This window comes from Rhyacophila brunnea, unplaced genomic scaffold, assembly GCF_057557595.1.
Source record: "Rhyacophila brunnea isolate RB1 unplaced genomic scaffold, BYU_Rbru_1.0 scaffold_7, whole genome shotgun sequence".
NCBI classification, from domain to species: Eukaryota; Metazoa; Arthropoda; class Insecta; order Trichoptera; family Rhyacophilidae; genus Rhyacophila; species Rhyacophila brunnea.
Window position 1 is genome coordinate 44,615,978 of NW_028233339.1, and position 18,664 is coordinate 44,634,641.

General features: G+C 36.4%; 1 protein-coding gene across 1 annotated transcript in view; it reads right to left on the reverse strand.

Moving 5' to 3' along the window:
- Positions 1-291: 291 nt before the first annotated feature.
- dtn (transmembrane protein 132C dtn) overlaps positions 292-18,664 on the reverse strand; it is a 588,875-nt gene continuing 570,502 nt past the window's right edge. Inside the window, exons 6-20 of the mRNA XM_085958344.1 lie at positions 17,901-18,044; positions 17,160-17,489; positions 16,824-17,025; positions 15,560-15,732; positions 13,424-13,592; positions 12,973-13,251; positions 11,841-11,998; positions 10,687-10,906; positions 10,142-10,508; positions 8,793-8,937; positions 8,433-8,566; positions 6,809-7,164; positions 4,487-4,576; positions 2,878-3,056; positions 292-419 (exon numbers count right to left, since the gene is read on the reverse strand). Of these exons, the coding sequence (XP_085814470.1) occupies positions 405-419; positions 2,878-3,056; positions 4,487-4,576; positions 6,809-7,164; positions 8,433-8,566; positions 8,793-8,937; positions 10,142-10,508; positions 10,687-10,906; positions 11,841-11,998; positions 12,973-13,251; positions 13,424-13,592; positions 15,560-15,732; positions 16,824-17,025; positions 17,160-17,489; positions 17,901-18,044 (2,961 nt within the window). The 3' untranslated portion in view covers positions 292-404. The remainder of the gene's footprint in view (positions 420-2,877; positions 3,057-4,486; positions 4,577-6,808; positions 7,165-8,432; positions 8,567-8,792; positions 8,938-10,141; positions 10,509-10,686; positions 10,907-11,840; positions 11,999-12,972; positions 13,252-13,423; positions 13,593-15,559; positions 15,733-16,823; positions 17,026-17,159; positions 17,490-17,900; positions 18,045-18,664) is intronic.

Genomic DNA, 18,664 nt, shown 5'->3' on the forward strand with positions numbered 1-18,664 from the left:
CTACGCCTTTCACAAGCCGTATAACATGAAACTATCTACAGGTCTATGTATCGTCAATCCCCTTGTACGCGAATACTTCATGCGTATGACTCACTCAAATTGTCAAACAGATATTCCAGCTGATGCGCAGAATAATTCCTGATGTTGGAGATAACGCACGGAGTCGAGACGGTGACGTTACCATTCAGGAGATTCTCCACATCCAGCAGCCCCACTTGGTCCGTGTCCGATCCCACGTTGTTGTTGTTTAAACAGAGGTCTTGTGCGGCGGTGACGGCGGCGGTCGTGTTGGCCACCTTCACGGGCGTCTGGTTGGGTGTCGGGTCGGTGCCCGTGCCGCCGCTGAGATGCTGATATTTAAACGTTGACAGAATCTGACGAATCTTTGCAATGATCTCCTCTACTCAGGCGTTCGATTCCTGTGGGATCATGCACAAACTATGATCATTTATTGGAAAATTCTTATCCGCTTAATACCGCCACCAGCAGGCATGTTAGTCATTCACCCCAAGAATGTTATTTATATATGTAGCAAGTTAATTAGCCCTTTGGCAGCTACGATGTTTTTCAAAATCCGAGAAATGTCAAAATTTATAATTATTTTTGATAAAAAAATGGTATTATTTTTAAACACCCCAATAATTGGGGTGTCAATTATTGTCTTATTGATTTGACGGTAGATGAATCTACATTCCCTCACGCATTTTTTCTTTGCTCGACTTTGAAAGATTCTCTTCTAACGATTTTGTCTTTGTTTGTAAATTTGAAAATAAATGTAATTAGATAATTGCCAATAACCTCAGAGGGTCTATTCTATATACAGGGCGGCTATTGACAGTAGTTTATCATATTGATGTATTGAGGTGGTTAATTGTTACAATAAGTTAACCGTCTAAACCGTTGACAGATTAATTCACCAATATGATTGTATAATAGTTAACATGATTTTCCAGCAATTCTTTCAACCCCTTAAGTCTCAATTACATTGAGCTTTTTTACGAGCTGTTTATTGGCGAATTTACAATCTGTCTGTAAAGTCGCCCAGTGTAATCATCGAATAAGCTAATAAGCTGGTTGTAAACACTCTACAGAGAAAAGTTGAAAGCCGGTCAACTTTACACGCTACACGCCAGCGTGTGGGCCTACTGCCTCTGCGCAGTAGAGCGCAGTACCAACCTCCCGGTAAAAAAACGAACTACGTTCCGTCAAAATAGTCGCTGGCTTGTGGCTTCTCAGCGAATGGAAAGTTTTATGTGTAATCATCAAATCGCAGTAGCTGAATCGCCCGCTTTTAAATTCGCCAATAAACAGCTTGTAAAGAAGCTCAATGTAATTGAGGCTTTAACAAAACATATTAGCAAGCCTTACAAAATTCAATTATAAGACCACCACCTAATATTTGTTTATACCTACATACAATCTAGAATAGAAGTTAAATTATGTGAAACCAAATTGTGTTAAGGGCCGGAGTGCTGTGTAAAGATCGAAAATGAAGAACTTGGACTAGATAATCTGTAGACTTTGTAGGAAAAACGTATATAATATCATGATACTTTGTGTTTTCTCATTTTAGTAATTTACATTTAATGACCACATAAAACATATCAATACCATAAGAGAGTATTTTGTTGTAAACATCGTGTTAAAATTGAGAATAAAACCATATTTAACTTGGTACATCAGCGCATCTATTCTATACACAAGAGTGCTTTCAGCCACTATGGCAGCTATCTAGGGTAGGTTTGTATCTAAGTAACTAATGTAACAATTACAACTAACTTATTGTAATTGTTACAATAAGTGCTATGTTTTAACAGCACCTCTCTTGGCTATGCTAAATTTTAAAGCGAGATAAGGCAGTTTTGATGGCTAACTTATTGTAATTGTTAAAATAAGTGCTAATACTTCGATACAAACCTACCCTAAATCGCTGCCGTAGCGGCCGAAAGCAGTCTTGTGTATAGAAAAGATGCGCAGATGTCCGTGGTTATAGCACTTTTCAAATTATTATTTTGTCAACACAAGCATTATATCTTAAATTTTTGATATATTTGATATTCAGTAAATTTTATTATTCAATATAGTTTGTAATCAACTTTAGAGAAAATGAAACATTTTGCATTCCGTATGCCTTGACATATTATTTGAAGTCCAACATTTCCTCAAATCCTTTTTCCTCACCTTAGTCCTCATTTCCTCAATTCCTAAAATTAAACTATGAATTGGTATCATAATAATTACAAGATAAAAAGGACTTTTTATATACAGCATTTTTAAATTTTCTGTTGAACCATATAAAATTGACTCGACTAGCTTACACGATCAAAAAAATTTGTACTTGACATGTCATATTGATTTCCATAGTAACGCACGTTTTTATTAATAATTTAGTTGCTAGGACCCCAGAGCCCCAGCAACCAATAATGGTGTCGAAATAACTTTTCATACAAAACAGAATTTACTGAAAATGAATTCAATTCTACTTAAAGATGGCTAAAAGTTTCAAATGTCTAGCTAGTCGGGAAGTTAGCTAAAAATCGATTGCAAGATTTGTAACGGACAAATAAGAATACGAGCTAAGAAAAACGTTGTAAAATATACAATTGCCGACATACCACCGATAAAAAGATATGTGCTATTACAAATCATATTTTGGAATAAAAATTATTCATTTCTCTAATTATTTTAGCAAGATTTTAAAAAGTCTACAGATTATCTAGGCTAAGCTCAAAATTCTTCTTTTTCGACCTTCCCACAGCACCCCGACCCTTAATCATTCTGCAGTTCAATATTAGGCAAGTCGACAGCTGTTTCGGAATACAGACTATTTATTCGAACGTTCCTGGAGTGAAACTACAATGAGATATTGAAAGGTACCTTGAGATTGTGAAAATAGTGCATGATCTGCTCGTAGTCCATTTCGAGGTCGTCGAGTCCCAGAGACTCGGTGGGCAGGTCGTCTATGCCACTCTTGTCGGTGGGGCTCCCTGAGAACATGGGGTTGCCCACTATTGTTGCGCGCTTCACTTCCGGACTGGACCCACGGGAACTGACACCTACACACCATATCAATATAACATTGAATAAAAATAAGATGTAATTAAAACAATAAAGATTACACAAGAACCTCTTGCATTGATTGCGATGCAAAAGGCTACTAATTTATAATTGGGGCTCAAATCTCACGTTTGGTTATTTCACATGTTTTTTAGTCCAGCGGCATAGCTAGAAAATCGTGAAATATTGTATAAAAGCATGAATTTCAGCATGATGAACAGGAAAATGCTAGATTCTAATTCAGTTTAGACATGTATTTAATGGTGCCGAAGACTAATTTGAAGTTAAACATGACATTTTGCAATTGGCGACGCATAAAATACCAAGATGGTGGCCAAACATTACAATGATTATTTTATTCTGATTGGCTTGATCGTTTTTTAAGCTTTCCGGTGAACATCATGGACAATGTGACAGTTTTGTGTAATAGCTATACATTCACTATTCTAATATTCATTTTAATAACTCGCTTAACCGGTTCTATGCCTTCAGCAAGTTTTCTCATTCTATGAGGCCGTGATCGACAGGCCGCATAAACAAATTTCGTGAGCTGTTATCTCATCTGAATTTAAACTCAAATTACTAGCCACTGTCAATTGATTTGCATAATCTAAAAAATCAAACACACGGAGACATTTGTTTGAATAATTATGAAATAATAAGCCACAAATTATCGGTATTACAGCGATTTCAGTAAGAGCTTCGCTCTACATTCAATGTGTAGCATTAAAAATGTGCGGCGTGTCAGCTGCTGCCATAGCAATATCGTGAGGCAGAGAAAAGGTTAAGTGACATTACCAAAAAAGTAAAATATTGTTTTGATTTAAAATTTATTGACTAATTGGCAGCCATTTTGAATATTTAGGAAGACTTCAAAATAAAAATATTCATTTCTAACCTAGCTTCATGATATATTATATCCGTGGTCTTTGATCAATTTATGATAATTAAAATATTGGTAGTAATACCGAGACAGGTATACAATTTTAAGAGCCATTATGTTTGGCTATTCCAAAATATAAATTAAAATAAATTGCACTATTTGGTGGTTAGGTTTAATCCAGAAAGATATGGTCAAGACTAAATGAGAATGCAAAGTAACTAACACACCGTCCTGTAAAAAATTCCATTATCCATCTTTAGAATAACACTGCAAAACAAATTCTCCTTAAATTCTTCTGGATTTATTTTAAGCTGTCTCACATACCCATATAGTAATGGATCGACAAACGTATTATATCACAAAATCAGATTATTCGATACAGTCTTATAAGATAATGAATGACAATTTTGATGGAATTAATAAATGAAGCAAATTAGCTCTCCATTGGCAACATAAACAAAAATCTACTTTCTAATCAATTATCTATATTAATTAAATTGATAAATACAGAAACAATAGACAAACTATTGTTACCATTATTCTCACCAGCGATCTCGACGAACTCCGAGTTTGACGTGTCGGGTTTTTGCAACGCGCGCCCTACAGGTTTTACTCTATACACTACTTCTCCCAGACCTAAAATCAATTTGTTACTCAGTTAAAACTAATAGATTATATTTCTACTAGGTTTCTAATTTATCATTTAAACTAAATCAGGACAATAGAGTATTATACTAACAGATACAGGTCAATTTGTACTAGGAAGAAGATAATTTAACGCAGCTTCTATTTCATTATACTTTTACAACCACAGGCAGATTTGTAACATGAGACCGGCCCGGGAATTTTTTTATGATTGTCATATTTGGAATCTATGCATTATTAATATAACATGCATTATTAATGATTTTCAATAATAATGTTAATTGTATTTGGGATCCATCAGCATACCGGGATTATCTCACTGGGCCAATCCGTACCTGACTGCAACAACTCTTGTTATTTTGTTATAAATTGTCACAAATTGCATGGGAAAAATAAAATAACTAAGTTTAAACCATTCTTTTAGGTGTAAATAATATACTGTGAATATATCGTCAATTCAACACTAAAATTCCATCTACATCAGTTGGAATTTTAATAAAGGTCATATGTGTCGCTAAATTTCAAAACCCGCTATAACACTTTTTTGAAATAATTAAGATATATATATCGTTGGATTCGTTATTAAAATCTCTACATGATAATTTTATCGCCTCTTTCAAAAGCCGCTACGATTAACTGTCATTTATGAAACAAAATCAATGTGTCTATCAAATCCCGCTATAACACTACTGAAACATTCAAAAACCTTTTTAGTTCAAAAAGTTTTTATTTATTTTCTCAACATAATGAAAAAGTGTTATAGCGGGTTTTGAAACTCAGCGACACATATCTGATGAGGAATATCCTTCAAAACGTAATATTGTACGCATTGAGTGTTGCCTTTTAAAAAAAATGAGTCAATTTTACACGTTGTACATTTATTTTGTCTTGTAAAAAAACTAAATCAAAGTAATAAACCATTTTTTAAATTCAATGAATAATTCACAAGATTTTAAAATGCACAATTCTTTATTGGAAATAATTCGAAAACACTTCAGATATATTATTATATACCTATAAGAAAAAATATGGTGCCAGCGAGACTCGAACCCGCATCCATTTGACACCAACCAATCTGCTTTACTAATTTAAACCACTTGCACGCTACCTAATTACGACAAAATTAACTAATAGTCATGCGACTGAAGCATTTCTATTTTAGTCTTATACTTGCACTTGCTAATAATTTAATACATTTTTTATTCAAGGAATAATTTAGTATGTACCCAAGTCATTGGTAAAGCACATTGCCTGGAATCTAATGGATGAAGTTTCGAGTCCCGCTGGCACCATCTTTTTTCTAATAGACACGTTTTTGAGGTGTCGAATTATGTATGTTAAATAAAAATAGTTAAATTGTCATTTTCACTTAAAGACAGAGCATATGGACACAGTTTGGAGATATACTGACAGTATTTTCTTGAAATATAATGAAAATATATTGAAAATCGTGTGAATTTGACCCAGATACGTTTAATAAGACTAATCGCGCATGAACGTTTGTTTTTCGACCGATTCATAGACCAGGCTTCGCGCTCATATGCCCTGACCACTAAGCTATATCTGTATTTATAAAAAATATAACACAACACCCAAAATGGATGAGTTAAGTAGTAGTAGTAATAATATCATTCATTATTTATTATTCATTCATTATGTATTTAGACATAGGAAACGGTCCAATTTTTTTAACAGGCTAAGCGTCCAATGACAGTCGTGCAGCGAAACAGTATTGTAACAGTAGAAGTGAAACAATCACATAAATACTCAGGATTTGAGATAATCACATAAATGATTTGTGACCTCACTGGATCGAACCCGGAGTTCCCAGATGAGAAGCCAGTGCGCGAGCAAAGCTACTATCGGTCGAGTACAATCGGCAATTCATGCGCGCTGAAGCTAATCGGCTAAGTATGATCTTGGCCAATTGATTAATTAATCTTTCATGCGCTTAGCCTAAGAGGTCCCTATGTTAAATTCTAAATACAGGATCTATATTTACAAAGAATTTTTAGTTGTATATGACTTTAACATAATTGAAATTCGTGCAGAATTTATAGTTTATGAAGACAATTTTTTTAAAACGATAGTGGACTCACTTCAAATATGATACTACATACATAGTAAAATTAATTGCAGTTGGTTTCTAATATTATGTAATTAATGAATCATACATAAGAAAGCGAAGCATGGATGTATTTTACAAATGAAACTGCTTCTCACCGATGCCAGAATCTCTCATTAAGTCTGGACTATGCGTCTGGGGTGATGTTTCCTTTTTTGCGATGAAATTTTTCTCCTTCTCGCTGTGAACGTCGGCGCTCATGCATCCTCTGGTGGGCGGCTCCACCACCTCGCAAAGTGCATCGTTGCCCAGCTGAACGTCCACGTCGAATTCAAACATTCCGGAGCACTCCTCCTTCGAGAGGCTCGTGATGTTGTCCACTAAGGAGGTCATGTTTCCGACTCCCGGTGGCGCGTTATTGTTTCCATTCATCATTCCGTGACCGTAGTTGTCGTTTGAGGTCATTTGAGCTGCTGCGCTGTCATTGGTTGGGTAATATTTGTCACGAAACATTCTGTCAAACAAATTAATAAATAATTACTACAATGAATGAACATAACAGAAGATGTATATTATGTAAGTGTTGGCTAGTTATAGATAGATATGCAAGTGGTCTACCACACTCTACTATTGACATTTTTCAACTCGAACAAATGTATTATATTTTGCTAAAGGCACTGAGGCAATACAGATTCGACACCAACTCTCTTTCTGTCGCCAACAAAAAGAATATAATCTCCAATATGTCGTGAAAATAATGTTTTCATGTAGGCACTCATCATCAAACTATTCTATTATACAATGAGCCTACTGCTCGACGGTAAGCAGAACTACGCCTCACTTTAAAGCGCGGAGATTCACATCTTTTCTTTCTATCACTCCTACGGCAAGTGATGCGATACGAATCAAGTGATATGATGAGATCATAAGGGCTTCCTTATGGTTACTACAATTTCCATATAAGCCAATTAATTAAGGAAATAAAAATAGGAATGATAATTCTTCCGTTTCAAAATTTCAATTAAATCACAATAGGTATATCTTAACTGAAAGTACATACATTTTCACAACTCAATTCCGTCAGGATCAAAATCCATCCCAAGATCGACGCATTAGACATGCCTGCTTTAAGACAAAAATAAAGTCTGAATCGCACCCTATCATCAGACTGGGGTGATAAATGATTAGGTGATATTGTACATTCAACGTTAATTATACCACTCTTGAGTTATCAACCTGAAAATTTCCTACAAATGACACCGGAAATCGTAATCTTCAGTTTCCTGAGAATCTGGAGCCGGCATAATAAACTCGAAATACAAATCAAGATTTAAAATGGTTGAGACGATATTCAATCGAAATCACGTTTATTAAAATTTTAAAAGTTAAGGCTATACCTAAGCTGAGGCATGGTCTAAAAAGATCATAACTATGCAACGCGCGGATTGTGCTAATGACGCGTGCCGAACGGTACATAATTTGTCATAAAAATTCAACATGCGTTCATTTAGTGTTAGGTATGTTTATTGTTATATTAGTAATAATATTTTTTAGTCATCTTTATACAATATAAAAATATATTCTTACGATGCCATCACAAAAAAACGACATGCTCCGACAAAACGATTGGCGACGATGCGAAATTTCGTCCTACCTGTTGTTGAAAATTATTTGCCGTTTCACTTATGTATACTCTATTGTATGCAACTATTCTGCATGGTAATAATATACGTTGATTATATTTTTGTAACAATGTGATGACATCTGAAACTGTATCCTGACCTGTTATCAAGGTTGTACGACTTCCGAGGGCTTCCCAGATTGGAGACTTGCGGGCTCGGTGATTTCTCTGGTTTGTAATGGTGCCGGGCGTGATGACTGCGCCGAGTGGGGGGCATTATGGTGTCAGCCAAGACCTAATAAATAAATAGATAAAGTAAAGCATTAAAGAGAATAATTGTGGAATTTACTTATATTCAATTCAAAATTTATAAAAACCACCATAACCTTATTTAGATAATGGCCATAAGAAACGGCAAAGTTTACAGACTTAATAGAATATCATAAATTCATAGAAGTTAGTTAATTTGAAGGGTTAACAAGTTTAATTGCTTTGTATAAATGAGAGTAAATGGTTGTTACCTTATGAGGCGTACTTCTGCCGCTGGAGATGGGGTGCTGAGGGGTTCGGTGGGGAGGGACAGGCGGGCGGTAGTCTTCCGGGGAGAACTGGGATCCTTCAAATGGAACTCCGTGAGGTGGCAACGGAGGCGCGCTGGTGTCCGACCTGCAAGACAAAGTTATTATAACGTTTGCCATGATATTTTTATTGAACAAAATTTATTAGGAGCTAAGAGCGGAATGCAGAAACATTTGTCATAACTAAAATTTCCTTAGCAGAAAACACTATGCAGAAACACTGTCCTTAGTTAAGATCATTTTTATTGAAACTAATACCATATTTAAAAATTCTCGTTAGGTAAATTAGGTAAATTATTTTATAATTGTTAAACGATGACAAAAATATGACAACTGCATTTTATAAATGCAATAACTATAAATACATATTAATATTTAATTATAATACTCTTATGTTTCCGTTATAAGTCATTATACGTGATTCCACAGGCACCACAAGTTTGTTTTTTAACATGGTAACACTAGCATCAAGTGTCATTCTTCATCTGGTATTTTGTATTTCTGCGGGCTGGCGTATAAAAATAAAATAATATTCTGCAAGTACATGCCAAACGAATTAACACTATCAATATCCATATTGAGATACATTGTCAAATGAATTTGAGTGTATGGACTGTGTTATAGACATGCGAATTTATTTTGACAGCAGCTGTCAGTGGTAAATGGTAATACAGAAGGGGGCGTGTTCATAACAAAAGTAGTCTATGGTTAAGGATTCCTTAACTCTATACTCAGGATTGTCTATAGTTAAGTCATGCTTTTCGGCGACTTATCCTTAGGAACGAAATCTCAGATTGTGCATTCCGCTCTAAGTAATGAAGTAAGTAGCTACAAGTTATTTCGCATTGCAGGTTCATTTGTAGGAGCTTCACAAGGACAATTTATATCATTCAATAACAAACCCTCCCAAAAATAATGGTTACTCTTTCAGACACACATTTGGGCCACTGAAGATGCAATCTAACCTCAAAAATATCTCGTTTTCCTATACCTCTTGGCTTGGCGATCTTCATATTAATATAATGTTTGAGACTTTCACGGTAGTTTTTTATCATAAAAGATTCTTGGGTTTCCACCGCATGTACTTCTCCTTCTTTCCATGACGTTTCGGGCTCGTTGCAGAGGCAATCATCAAGAGATAACTATAAATATTGATATTTATTTCTATAGTTACCAATTCAGTCATGCTAAAAACATTCTGGAACCACTATTAGGTACTGTAATACAAAAAACTCGATAGGCTCCCTGTATTAGTCTAAACTCTTCGAAAATAAACAACATCTATTACTCACTGCCAGCTTCTTGCGTTGTCATTGGCAGAGTGGCGACCCGGCCGAACGATCTTGTCTTTCTTGCAATAAGTGGTCGTGTCGATGACTCTGTTGTCATTGCTTCCGCTGCGGGATCGTCTCTCGAAGTTTCCCTGCGAGGGCAGTTCCGTGTGGTTGGGATTCTCAAAGCTGATGACATTTGCGTTGACGTGATCTGGTCTTATGGCGTCGTCAGGATCGGCGTAGTTCATGTTGAGAGGGTTGCTGGTGATTCTGATCTCGCGGGCATTGTCGATGTTGGCGTGCGCAGGTGGCGGAGGCGGCTGATTGCTGTTTCGGTTCACCGGATGTGCCTGGTGGCCGGTGTGACGTTCAATGGTTGCTCGACCTGAGAAATAGAGAATCGGTTTAATATAATATAATAATCGGAGAAGAGGTTTTGACTGTGATCTTCCAGCAGTGAGAATAGAAAACATCAAGCAAGTATTGATGGGGTTTTCTGTTTCTTTTTGTCATTGACAAACTCTAGCCATTTAAATGAATGAATTAATAAAAAATACACTGACCCAGCCAAACCCAATCGTGTGCATTGGTAGTAGATTCTCTTGGCGGCTTCCTGTTGTCCCTGCCGATGCCTAGACTTGTTCCGATTAGTCCGGCGACTTGGATTTTACCGGATTCAGCAATCGGTTGTAGAGGCATTCCTTGTCCTCCGATTCCGGTCGTTGCTTCAGGTCCCAAAGGTTTGAATTTCGATGCATAAACCACACATGACACCACAAAGATCTGGAAGGAATAAATATTTAGAAATTTGATTAGATAGTGTGGTAGAACTGGTAGCCAAAGAAAATTGATATTTTGTAAGTTGGCGCATTGAAACATGACTCCATTGTTTTTTTATAGCAATTGTATTATCTTTAAGAGTTAACTTTTTGCTAATACACGTATGGCTTACTGGATGTTGGATTGCTCAGCTGAATGTTCTAAAATTCAGGTCATTGTAAAACTACTTAAGACTGAGAGTTGTAGCGTTTTGTGTAGCATTTTTTATGACAGTTTCTTCAGACTTTTATGTTTCTTGTTAGTCTGGCAGTATTTCTTAACCTTTTTACACCTGCGGACAACTGAAAATAGGAGAAATGTTTTGTGGACCCCTAACGCAGAAATAAAAAATATTATTTATATTTATTAACATATAATAGCTTCTAATCATGGTTGATTTTCTCACATAAAACCATTAATCTATTTTAAGAACAAAAACACAGTAGCTACACAAATATTTGCAGGGTTTTGAAGATTTTACAGGAATTTTTAGGACAGGCATTTTGACGCCAAAAATTCGCAGACCACCGGTTGAGAAACACTATTCGAAGTCATTACAGAGTTTGATATATTTGGCAGTCTTTCTGTGTACAATAATTGAAGCGGCCAGTCATTTCACAAGCTACATTTGCATTATAATGATTAGTTTGATGTAGTTAATATTTTCGTCTTTTTTAAATAAACTGGCGATGGATACATCAAGTTAAAAAAGGAAAACTCAAACAAGCAATTACAAAGATACGTGTCCCTTTCAACTAAACACAATTGCGAAAATTTCTTATGTATTTTAGAAAAGCCAAAAGTTGAATAATAAATACTTAGTGTATAATTTTAGACAGACAAGAAAATATTATTTTATTAGAATAGCAAACAATATTTTAATATATTCTTTCCTCACCACAATGGCAATGCAGAACGCTGCCAGCAAAACGTACATTCCTATCTCAACAGGTGTCATGTGAGGAGGGTGTCGGTTCTTTTGACCTCGTAGTGTTCCCCCCAGCTGCCGTGCTTGCACTGTTGGCTCGTGATTGTTCTCATCTTTCAACGGAATTCCTGAAATAATTCCAAATAAATATTATGACGAGACTATATTCATAAACAAAAAGTATTTTATTCTGATTCCTCTCTTATGGAAGGTTGGACACCATCATTGTCACTTATTAGAGAGGTTGACCAGCCAGGATTTTTTCCTTACCGGCATTTCGATATCCTTCCATCTGTTGTCGAATGATCAGATACAGTACTTAGTATTTATCGCTTCTTATGATGTTCTCAAAGTTTCTAGATTTTATGCTCTTCTATGTCAATCGATAACACCTGTTTTATCATGTGATTCAAAACTATTTGGAGACCTTATCTTTCCATTAAATTCTTACTCGTTTCCATATTTTTTCTTAACAAACATATAAATGAACTGTCACTGGGACCACAGTGTGGCACGGCAATGGCCCCCACAAGGTGGGAAGCTGACAGGGCTCTATCCTGTGGGCCCTATCTTAAGAGGGGCCCGGCGTGGCATGTCGACCAGTTAAGTGATATAAACACACAACACAAATTTGCTGTAATAGTAAAAAGGCTATTTGACGAGTGGAATTTTATTTTATAATTATTTTTAGTGCATTTCCTGACTAATAAAAATGATTATTTATCCAATATGGTGAAGGGTCGCATGTTACTTGGCTATCACAAAAGGAGGTCGTGATCAGTGCTTTATGCCGAGTACCGACAATTCAAGTGGATTTATTTAAAAATACCAAAAATCACTAAAAATATACGTAATACTCTTAATTATAAACAGAACCCTGGAGTTCTGCGGCATACTATTTGAGTTTTTATTAATATATTGAGGTTGGGGGGCCCGCCAATCATCGTGGCCTGGGGGCCTACTTCAGGATGTGGGGGCCATAATGGAGTCTTTCACACAATCCTTCCAAAACAGCTGCGGCTCTTACTACTTATTTTATATTATCCCCAATTAGTATTTCATTACTACAACCTTTTCTCTACTAAAAGATAAGATTCCATACCAATAAGAATGTCATGAAGATCAGCCAAGGGTCCCTTGTTTCCTCCGTTCCTCATGATGTCATCGTTTTGTGGCGTGTCGGGTCTCTGCGGTACTTCACTGGCAGAGAAGTCTACTTCCACTGAAGCAGCAGCCGTGGCCAGGGCTGCTCCGCTCACTCCGTTGGCTGTTGCGTCGTTTTTGCCAGGGGCACCCACTCCTCGTGATTTGCTGATAGCATTCGCGCCTCCACGGCAATCCTCCGATAACAGGAGAGTGACGCGAAGAAGCTCGCCATTACCTGATAATAACATGAACAATTTTAATAACCCACTAAAAGCATGACATAAAAGTAGCTTAATATCCCAGTCAATTTATTCAGTGAGAACAAACTCTATTCATTGTAAAAAATATTTTAGAAATTCTGTTTACTGTATTTTTAATACATTAAAATAAAAATCATAAATCTTTACCTTCGCCCACTGCGATAACTCTTGGGTGATGGGAGGCAACCATAGGAGCGAAAGCTACCACATCAGGATCGAGGCTCTCCACACGGAGAATGTAGTCGGCAACTGCAACATCACGTAGGGGGGTTCGTGATCCATCAGAAAACTCGATGTCAATATCCAAGAGCCCTTCCTGAAATTTACAAAAAAATAGATATCTGTTTTTAAGAAAAACTTTACACATTGTCACAGTCAATCAGGGGCGGATTTACTAGTTGCAGCAATTAGAATCGATTTTTATAAAATGAAATCTCATTTAAATAAGTAACTTTTTTTTTAAAAAGTAAGTAAGATTATTTTTGAATTTAAACAAAAAATATTTTTCTTTTTGTGTTTATTGATTGATTAAAACACTTTCAAATGTAAATTACAGGGAACTCAGAAATAATGGGAACTGAAATACGTAACGGGTAAGGCGAAGCAGGTAACCGACTCGAGTAAGGAAGAATCCGAGTTAAACTTACACACGTGTTAAGAATACGTTTTACGTCGAATACTAAAAACTGCTCTCGGTTTATGCATTTACGCTCATTTAATGTTGGTGTATTACACACACTATTGCACGTGCATAATGCGTGCTTCATTTTCATAGGACACTCACACATTCACAACCCTGCATCAAGATGCGGCGTATTGAATATAGCCTATCGGTATTCTATTTATTATCTGTTCTGTGGTAAATTATCAATAAATCAACTGAAAATTGCAAGCTTCATATTTTTCCGCTAGGATGCTCTGGTAGGCGCAGCGCAGCGCAGGATTCACTAAATAAAATCAAATTGCAAAATTAATGGGAGCTACCTGACCAGTTTAAATTTAATCAATTCCGACATATTTAAAATTCTATAAACAAAAATCGCTACTTGGGTGAAAGTACCATTCGGCGTAAATATGTTTCAACCATTTTTGAATCACCTTAATGGTTCGGCGTGTTTACCTTTGCACAGGTATTTTCAGGCACTACCGTAAGTAATTGAAAAAAATCTTGACAATTTCTTGTTACTCTCCTTCAAGAGTCCATATGATGCATCCTTGGGTTCCATAGAACGATGATATCAGTCAACACTGTTCGCGGAATTTGGCCTGTGTGGATTATTATACCTATCCTACACTATTAAGATTCAAGACCTATCTAAAAAATTAATATAAAACTCTTATCAGGGCCTGACTGATCTAATGATCAAGGCTGACTTATAGCCAGGACAGGGCACTGAATTGCAAGTTTCAATGGTAGCGCTAGTTATTGATTATTTTTGAATGCAATGCGGTGTATCCTGTTCACAGTAAATGAAGATTTTCAATTGTATATTTCGTTCAAATCAATTAAATTATTACCATTTATTTCAATATGAAACAACTATCATTTTCTACAAACAGATTACCATATTGCACTCGAAATATGAGAAATAACTAGCAATACAATCAAAATTTATAGTATCATGTCACAGCCTGACTACTAGAGGTGGGAAAACTGGTCGATTTTGAAGACTAAGTATACTTACTACCAGTATAAAAAAATACTTAGTATCGAAACTTGTTCCAAAATACTTACTAGTATTTGGAATACTATATAGAGTGTTTGGCGTGCGTATACGACATAAGTCGCATACTCAACTGGAACTAAAACTAACTCCATATTAGTATTTGAAATATCTGCTTCAATAGAATCGCTAAAAATATACTGAGCTGCGCTTTTTGAAATGTCGCATTTATTATAAAATTTCAAACACATTTTAAATTTATGAGTTGTTTTTATGTTAGGTTATAATATAAATATAATATTCTTGAAGGAATTCCCAATGATTTTTTATTTCAAACATGTTTTGAGCCGTCATCAATCATCATAGTAAGACCAACTAGCTAGCGGACGGCGAGATCTCATAGCATGCATCGAACTTCTAAGTATTTTGTAACAAGTATATTGGACCACACGTACTGAGTATGCGTAGTAAATGCCGAAACTTGAGTACGTAAACTGGTGACAGTATTTCTAACTCACCTCTACTGACTACAGTGGGCCTGAGTCTTATTAAACAGGATAATAGGACAGTTGACCTTAGCATGCAACTGCAGAACAACCGAAATGGAATCATGAATTACCTGGTACTGGGCTGTGAGTCTTCGTGTAACTGTAGTCTCAGATATATATCCGTTCTCGATAGCATTGTCCGGGGAGATGTTGAGCTGGAGACCAGATATGACTCGGACTATCAGTCGAGAGATTGATACCTTATCGCTGCCAACGCGAATTTCTCTAGCCCCAATCACTCGTCCTATAATAAACGTAATCAAATGCTTTTAAATAATAGATATCGTTTTTAAATAAAATAAAGTTAAATATTGTATTGAGCTATTCAATTAAGTGTTTATGAGCACCTTGAGTTTAATAAATATAAAATTAAGTTGTTTCTAATTGTGCCTAAAAAAGGATTGATCCCATAATAGTCTTCACAAACTGATGAGCCTGACATCATCAGATGTATCAAACCCAGAATAGAAGGGCCGGTCACCCACCACCAGTGACGAAGGGTGGAGGATGTGGAGGTAGGCTTTTAAGATCAGCCATGAATAGTGCACACTAAACTTTGTCAGTCAAAAGTATTTGTTTTAATTGAACTAAGACTACAATGTGTAGATAGTGTTCGTTAGTTTTTAAAATTCAATGAAACCCTGCGAAAACCAAGTCATAATAGATAATAGTCAAAAAATACTCGTCTATCTATAAAATATCTAAAATTATGCAATTAAATCATACATAGGTTTAAATATTTTATAGATAGCATAATATTTGAATATGTTATAAATACTAAATTAATTAAAAAAAATGAACTAACAATATGTATGTTAACCAACGTATATAACCAACGAAAACAAATAATTATAAATGTAAAAATGTGCACAATTTTGTCTTATACCACAGCTATTATGTTTTGTTTTAGGCAGGGTTTAATTGATTTTTAAAAACTAACCAACACTATCTACACATTGTAGTCTTAGTTCAATTAAAACAAATACTTTTGACTGACAAAGTTTAGAGTGCACTTTTCATGGTGGATCTTAAAAGCCTACCTCCACCCTTCGCCACTGCCCAACACATATGGATGTTCGAGCACCATCAATGTAAAGTGTATTGGAAGCCAAGTAGGCCGGAATATGGAAAGCTATTTGGTAGCTTAGTCCTAAAAAGTTCTTCCTGGGACACTTGCAGGCTGCTACTCATCTGATAAGCCACAGAATATGTTATCTATGAAAAAGGTGCGAATACGTAGTGGATGGTGTAGTGTAGGAAAAGCAGAGTTCATTTTTCATTAAAATTAGAGAGATATTATTGTCTTTGCAAAAGTTTTAGTTATAGGCTTAATACCTGTTATCGGTGAGAGGACCTGAACCTCTGTCCTGCCCGTAGCTCGTCCTTGCAGAGATCTTCCTCGGAGTACTGCTAATCGAGGATCTGCAACTCGCAGAAGTGGAAGTACCAACTCGGTGACTCGGAGCCAAGTTCGGCGGGAGACCAGATAACTCACGCGGCCAGAGTCATGATCGGTGGCCAAAAAGCGTGCATATACCTGAAGAAGAATACCATCAAATGAGGTTCAATAGAAATATTATATCACACATCTTCGTAATATTTTGTCTTCGTCAATTACAAAGTGATGTGCCAGTAAGCATGTTTATCATTATTTCAGAATAATCTACTTACATCCACAGGACTCTGTTGGAAACGCAATCTACACGAATGCCTATCGGGAGTGACGCTGTTTCCAAAATCCTCAGATTCCGGCGCTCCGTAAGATCGCCTTCTCCTGCGGCGCCTGCCCTTTGCGTTGGAGCTGCTCTCCTCGGGAACCCTCCACCCTTTGACCTGCGATAGTCTGAAGTCATCCACGTTCACTTCCAAGGGGAACTCTGGCATCCAGACGGTGTATCTTGCCAGGCCGGTGTAGGTTCCGTACTTCACGATTACGGAAGCATTCGACGAGCCCCTGATTTCGGAGCCGTCCACGTATACAGAGCTGCATGATGATGACACCTGGAATTTAAATTCATAAAATATGAAATTAAAGTACTCCAAAATCGATACCGAAGCTTTTTATGTGGCGTGATTGGAGGCACAAAAAAGTTCTTTTCCACCAGGACAACGCACCAAAAATCAACCGTTGCCATGACAAAATTGCATAAATTGCCCATGGAATTGGATTCTCATCCTATACATGAATTTTAAAATTTGGCCCTTTGGTAAGAAAAGTTCGTCAAATCTCCTGATATCCTTTTCATTGCCGCAGGACTGACTATTTTGTAGAGTTCGATAAAATTATTTTTCAGACGGTATAAAAAAATTGGAAAATCGTTTGGTCCAAATAATATGTAGCCATGACTCTCGTATATTGCATGTTTTCAACGGCGTGAAACGTTAGACGAGTGAAAGCAAAGTGTACCGCACCTTAAGGACACTGTCATCCTCGGAGTGGCAGGAGCTCTGCAGCGTGACGTCAGCGACCTGACCAGCTTGAGAGACAATCAGGACCTTCATCGCCTGAGAGACTTGACGCCCGGTGATGACTGCCGTGTTTAGGACTTCCCAGTTCTGAAAACAAGGAAAATTGGACAATTATTTTAACAAACTATAACACAATTATATTATAATATGCCAATAGAGCAGGTTATGTAGTTCAAATATCTCGGGATGGGTCTGCTCAGCTAATAAAACATCTCAACACGTTTACAAGACAGTGTTTGTAAAAAAAAATAAAGATATGAGAATAGACAGAAAAATATTATGTTGATATAAAAAGAGCCCAAGACCATGGGTTCGAGATGAGAGCAGATGGAGTCACAACTAAATGCATGTTCTGAAGCCTAGAAACGAGGACATGTATAGCAGGCAAAACCCTCAGAAATTACAGGTCCAATAAATTTACGAAGATGAAGAGGGAATATGAGACAACTTTGTAAAATGCACACGCAGAAAGGGTGGAGGAAACTAGGATCCCACACATCGTTATTAGGGTATGCAACAACGGTATTTCAAAATCGGGATTCCAGTATTTATCGCTACCGAATTACCGGTTTTAAATATCGCAAGTACCGGTCTTTACGTTCTACTTTATTGTTTATTAATTGAGTGGTGCCGAGACGCAAATATCTTAAGTGCAGAGTGTTACTTTTCACATTTTATTTAAAGAGTTGATCAACGAAAATATACCA